General features: G+C 41.7%; 2 protein-coding genes across 2 annotated transcripts in view; one reads left to right on the top strand and one right to left on the bottom strand.

Annotated features, from left to right (window-relative positions):
- Positions 1-641: 641 nt before the first annotated feature.
- On the bottom strand, positions 642-867 carry MELLADRAFT_87942 (uncharacterized protein; the record flags this gene model as incomplete). Its single annotated transcript, XM_007419562.1, has 2 exons — positions 642-715; positions 789-867. 2 exons carry the CDS (start codon positions 865-867, stop codon positions 642-644), a joined length of 153 nt encoding a protein of 50 aa, XP_007419624.1.
- Positions 868-5110: 4243 nt separating this feature from the next.
- The window catches only part of MELLADRAFT_118709 (uncharacterized protein), a gene marked incomplete at both ends in the record, with an annotated part of 2784 nt that continues 1550 nt past the window's right edge, over positions 5111-6344 (top strand). Inside the window, 4 exons of the mRNA XM_007419564.1 lie at positions 5111-5856; positions 5966-6023; positions 6090-6136; positions 6210-6288. Coding sequence (XP_007419626.1) covers positions 5645-5856; positions 5966-6023; positions 6090-6136; positions 6210-6288 — 396 coding nt within the window. The remainder of the gene's footprint in view (positions 5857-5965; positions 6024-6089; positions 6137-6209; positions 6289-6344) is intronic.

The following is a 6344-nucleotide window of genomic DNA, read 5'->3' as shown; positions in this document are numbered from 1 at the left end:
AGCTGTAGGCGTATCAAGTTCGATTTCTTCAATCATCTTATCCTCTAGACCTGCTTCATGACGCGAGTCCGGGAGTGTTAACAGAGGTACGATCTCAAGATCTTCGAGGTTACTGGGCTATGAAAAGTATACAAGTTGTTAGATCCTCAAATGCTTGATTAACAAAAAAAGATAGTATTGATGCTATGAGTGGCTCACAGAATTGAACACAACTGACCAGATTTGTAAGTCAGTTCGGTCTATCCAAATCAATTGTGGCTCCAATAATTCGGCCTGAGAGACGGAAGGGTCCGATTCGACATCATGACGATCTGAAGGGAAGAGACCCGACAATAGATGGTTTTCTCTGGATTCTAATTTCAATTCATCTGAATTGAAACTGATGCGCTTATGTTCGATAGTTGGATTATATTGTTTGGGTAGCTTGAAGCGATGTATGTTTCCTTCATCGTATTGTTTAAGCTGAGTGAGACAGGATCAGATTAGTCAGTCGGTCATAGCAATTTTCAAGCTGAATCAAAATGCTTACGAACCTTATAACATTCGAATTTACTATTCAATAAATTTCTACATGGATTAAAACAAAGGCAATCCACTGATCCGTTCGGGTTCTTTGAGGGCTTCGACAATGTCATGTTGGGCTATCTGAGAATCGGAGGTTTGATTCGACAAGCGCTTCGAAGGACCAACCGAATCGACTTTGACACTCTAAAAACTACGAACCCAAGCACTTGTGGTTCGAGATGCTAAGAAGATGGTCAACAGGTCTAAGATGGGTTGGTATGTACCTCTAATACAATCCGATGCGATCGACGATGCTGGCAAAAGGAAAAGTCGATTTCTTGTGCAATACTGGTTCATGGGCATTTGTTCCAGGGGTCTTGACTTTTTGGATGTCCCCTAAGGTACCGTGGTACCGCATCACTACTGGCAATTGGACGTCGCAGAATTCGCGAGAGAAATTTAGCAGTTCGTCAAGAGGAAGAAGAAAGCGTGCTGCTCAGGTCCCACATTCTTTTACATGCGTCTTGATCTTGACAGCGGCAATTTCGACTCCAGGTGCCATGGGACTCCGACAAGCCGTTTACAACCTTGAATTTAAGAACATGTGCTTGAAGACTACAGAAAGATTTTGTATTTCTACCTTTTTTGCAACTATACGACAAAGACATTCGTGATGCCTGTCCTCCAAGGTTGGATGATGACATGGTATGTTGAGGCAAATGCGGCGACAATGTGGCTCTTCAAAACTACATTGACCTGAATGCACAACTTGTGACGATTTGTCTGTGTGATGATGCAATTCCTCAGATTTTCTCATTTGAAAACAGAGGGAGGTAGTGTTGAATGGATTAATGATTCCTATGAATCTCGAAGAAGATCTTGTGACAAGTCCTCATCCTTACAGAAAATTGAGATCTCAAAAAATATAAATATCTCAAGAAAAACCTCTTATGATCTCAATTCCTTGTGTGCAAAAACCCCTTCTCTCAAAATGAACACCATTTCAAACCAAAAAAACATTATTACCAATCACTACGATTCACGAATCAAAAAAAAAACTGTCCACCAACACAAAAAAAAAAAGAAACCAGAAAAATTAAAAAAAATTAAAAAAAAAAAAAAAGTAGGTGAAACCAAAAAAGAAAAAATGAGAAACAGATTTGAAGTGTTATCACCATTTGCTAAGAAATAAATAAATCAAAAAAAGAGTTTCCAATAAAAAAAGTATAAATTATGGAAATATACAAACAAATTCAAACAAACTCAAAGATCGATACCCTAATATCACTTATCCAATTGATGATCATCAGTGTCTCTCTGTAAAAGAAAATGAAGAAAACATGCTTATGGATGCAGCAGTGGAAAGGTACGATCGCATAGTAGTAGTAGGAAAGATCGATCTTGTATCTCCTTCTCACCAATACACGGAAGATATGACGAGAGAGTTGAGGAGAGAGAGAGGAGTGACCAAAAACAAGAGATGATTATCTTTCCCTATAACTACTAAATAAATTAATGCAAACAAAATTGTAACCCAGCTTGTCCATCCAAACACTCAAGCATCAAGTAGCACTCCCCCACCAAGCTTGATCACCTCCGCTAACTCTCTGACTATTCCGAGGAGCTCCGAATCGAATAGTTTCTGGTGTTCTCTCACCACTAGCACTACCTTCGTCCGTATGATGTGTTTCTGATGGTTCACTTGCAAATGGATTATGAATACTTCCGGCGCCTGCAGCAGGTGTTGTGTCGTGAACATTCTCAAAGGGACCTTGGGTTGCGGCAGCTTCAGAGGCATTCTGATTGTTTTCCATCGAGCTGGTTGGGGTGATCAATCCAGCTTGTTGTAGTGCTGCCGTTGTGCCTTGAAGTTTATTCAATAACCCCGTTCCATTGGAAGAATATCGTGTGACCGGATCGGCAGGTAGCATCAAACTATCACCCGTTGAGGCCATTTGGACATTGCCATAAGACGCATTGGTGGTGATTCCACTTGTGACTTGTGTCATCATTGGCGGACCGGTAAGTGATGAGTGACGAGATCTTCTGACTCCGGCAAAACTTTCACCTCGTTGTCGAGGTGAGCTACGCCGTGAATAGAGAACACCAGCAATCAATAAAAGTGAAAGACCGATAATTCCTCCAAATGTTCCTCCTAGTGCTTTCGCCAATTCAGTGTTACTAGAGTCATGTGGAGTGCGGCTCAAGGTATTGTCGCCAACATAGTTTGAAAAGGTATTATTGCTAGTCCTAAGGGAGGTTAGAAAAGTGTGAGGAGTCATTGTGTGATCAGTATGCCATATCTTACTTTGACCTGGGGAAAGATATAGACTTACGGGCTCGTGGGCATACCAGTATAGTTTGCACCGTTGGCACTCATAGTAGAAGTATAGACCATCTGTCGATTAGCACCCGAATCGTTGGAGGTCTGAACTGGAAGGATCGGGGCAGGAGTAGTAGAAGAGGTTGAAGCGTCAAGGGTTGGAGTAGTGACTGAAGCGCCGGGGGAAACATTGATGGTTGTATCAGGGGTGTTGTTGCTAGTTCCATTACTTGTGCCTAAATTCTGACTTGTGACTGCCGGACCGGTAGCTTCTCGGTTGACCGGAGCTTGAGCAGGGCGTGAGGTGTGAGGTTGAGCCGGCGTAGAAGCAGACAGAACCGAGGGAGTGACTGAGACCGGAGAATCATGCTTTGGCAGAGCTGGTTGACCGTGTTGCGCTGGATTAGCATCTGTAGAGAGAGGGTGAGAATTGGCAGGATGTGCAACTGTTGGTGGAGCTGGCTGAGCAAGTTTCACCGGACTAACAACCGAAGGGATGGGGCGGGAATGAGAAGGCTGAGTTGTCTTATCTGCCGTATGTGGAGCAGGAGGTTGAGGTTTGAGGGATTGTGGAATTGAGATTGGCACGAGAATGGGCTTGTGATCCGGCTTGAGAGGTGGATTAGCGATATGACCCTCCCAAACAACTGGCTTAGCCGAAGTTGGCAGACGATCTTGATCAGGACGCGAAGGCTTTGGAAGAGGTGCGGGGATGGCCGCATGTGCGGAGGAAGGTTGATATGATGACTTGAGCGGCCCACGAATCACCGCACCAGTCTCGGAGTGATGATAATAATGAGGAGCCGAGTCGCAAATCAAGCCGTCCTGTTGTCCTGCTAATCGAGTACTAGACCAATGACACCGACAACCTTCTTTATATTGATGATTGAGAAAGGTTGGATTCTGATTCTTAGCACGTTGATGAGGTAAATCAAGTGCCTTGGAGAATTCGAGTTGAGAAGGGCAATCAGTCGGTGTGATAGGGGAATTAGGTTGATGATGTATAGGAGTCGAAAGGTTTATCAATGGATTACTATTCAGATCAGATCCAGAGATGTAGGATTCGTGTGGATGATCGTTATGAGAAGGTTCAATGATAGTCCGACGAACAAATCGATTAAGGTGAGGTAAGACGTAGGCGTGGGTATTAAGATTGTGCATTTCAATTGAGTTTAAAAGTATTTGAGGTGTATTGAGATTAATAAAGGGTGAGTTGAATGAATGAATGTGTTTGAAGGATAGATTTGAAGTTCATGAAGAGTGAAAGGATCAGTTTGAGGTCGTTGTTATTGTTGATGATTTGAATTGATTGATAGAAAGGATTACTTCAAAGGTATCATCTCCAAATGAAAATGAAAATAAAAGAAGTAGAGCCAAGTTAGGCAAATGAGTTGAGTTGAATGGAAGTCAAACAACAAGGACAATAACAATTTGACAAATGATGATCTTTGGAATCAAACAAAAAGATCCACTATTGATTAAGCTAATGAAGCAAAGGAAAGGGAAAAAATTATAAAAGAATGTGATTTTGCCGATTTTCAAATTGACTGGTCTAACTCCAAGACCTTGACCTATAAGTCGAATTAATCAAACAGAGATGATGAAGTTATAATTAAATGATAGTTCCTTTCTTTCTTAAGTTCATCAACCCAAATTGATCGGAATTAATCGTGATGATAATTCAAAAAGAGAAAGAAAGAATTAAAAACGAAGGTGTGTGTGGGTGTGCTGAGGAGTTTTGATTGATTTTGATTCGGACTTGCTGATAATAATTTCAAAGAATGTCGTAAAGTTTAAATTTGATGATCAACCATTTGTTTATCTTATCTGAAGCTGATTTGATAAATTATAAACCATTTTGGACTTCGAAAGTCATACTAGAATGGATTGGAGAGTGGTAATCTTCCCTTGAAAGCAAAAGGTTCAAAAAGTTAGGATACTTGTTGAGAAGATTTGATGGTAAAAAGGGAAATAAGTTACCAAACCAATTCAAGATGGCTTGTGTGTGGATTAAACAGCTTGATTGGAGGTTGCACTGCGAAATTCCAATTTATGTTTAAAGAGGAAAAAAGAGGAAAGGCTTGAGCTTTCAAACTTCAACACGTCTCTTCAATTACAAATTAAGAAATCCCAAGAATAAATTCATGACAAATGAGAAGAAAAGTTCAAATAAAGTAGATAAATTATTCCATTTACACTCATCACGAATTTCCAACTCAAATTTCTATATCAAAGCTCTCATCTCAACATCCATGCATCAAGCCTCAAAACCACCACAATATCGTCACATCATCGGAAGTGTATCATCATCAAATCCATCTCCTCAAAGTTATCGGCATCAGAAAGACAACAAAACTGATACCTTAACAAGACTTCATTTGATATAATCAAGTGATATCCCTGACCAGAATAAGCGTAGAAACCTTGCGAAATATCTTGACGCTGGTTGTTGTAGCTTGTCCGTAGGACACGCATCTTGATGCCAAGTGACCATGGGCCGACAGTGACGCTCAGTAGGAGTTATCCGAGGTCTGTTCGTTGGCGGCCCTATGTAGGTGCTCTTCTCTACGACGTGCCTTGCAAGTGGTGGCGAAGGGGCGGTCGAAAGATACCGGGGTGAGGTTGGGTGCTTTGCGATGGGCCTCCATGTACATACATCTCGACCTCCGTATCTGAGAACGCATCGTAATGCATGAAATTTGAAGTGACTATGAGACTGGTTGACTCTGCTTCAATGCCGCATGTACATATGGGTGGCAACAGCAGCCAAGTCTTGATTCAACTATCGACAATCCAGATCTCCACCTCTCTCTCATCATGAAATTCTACATCCTCTTGACTATCATCTTGCAAATATCGCCGCGATTGGGGGACATCAACTCGGTTTCTGTTTTCCATATGAGTGATTCAGCGCTTGATGAACGGAGTAGCTTCAGTCCTTTACAAAAACGCAAAACTTCTCGCAATGTTGTTGAATGTAGACCCACAGATCGGGCACCATTCGGAGGTATATTGCAAGACTGCTTAGTGTTAGTCGTCAAATATTTTTTAAGCTCGCACCGAAGTTGAAATAGATCTTGAGTTGACAGGCCAACCCTGACCATATCCTGTTTGACTGGTATACTTTGCGATATTTAGATGTGCCGGCCAGTTGTCGAAACATCATTTGTCTTGTACCATGCTCAAAACGTGTGCCGTAAGTAGAGGGGTGGTTGTGAAGTGTCCACACCTCTTCACAATGCTGACTGTGTTTTTACTCCAGGTCGTGATAGTAGAGCCGACCACGGGGAAGCCATCCAAAGTTGAAAAGTAAGTCTCCACCTGATACTTCTTTGCAAATAATGTATCATTTGTTCAGACGTTTTGAACTCGGCCTTTTCAGAATGACAGTCGAGGAGCTCGTATATCGTTTGCCTCAGTCGCTGGACTCTACTTGTACTGTTACACCCCTACTAAGATTCGTAAGTCTCGAATCTTTTTCTACTTTCTCCAATATTCTTCCATTGACTCCATCTTT

The sequence above is a fragment of the Melampsora larici-populina genome (genome assembly GCF_000204055.1).
Source record: "Melampsora larici-populina 98AG31 unplaced genomic scaffold MELLAscaffold_249, whole genome shotgun sequence".
NCBI classification, from domain to species: domain Eukaryota; kingdom Fungi; phylum Basidiomycota; class Pucciniomycetes; order Pucciniales; family Melampsoraceae; genus Melampsora; species Melampsora laricis-populina.
This window is presented reverse-complemented; position numbering and strand designations above follow the sequence as displayed.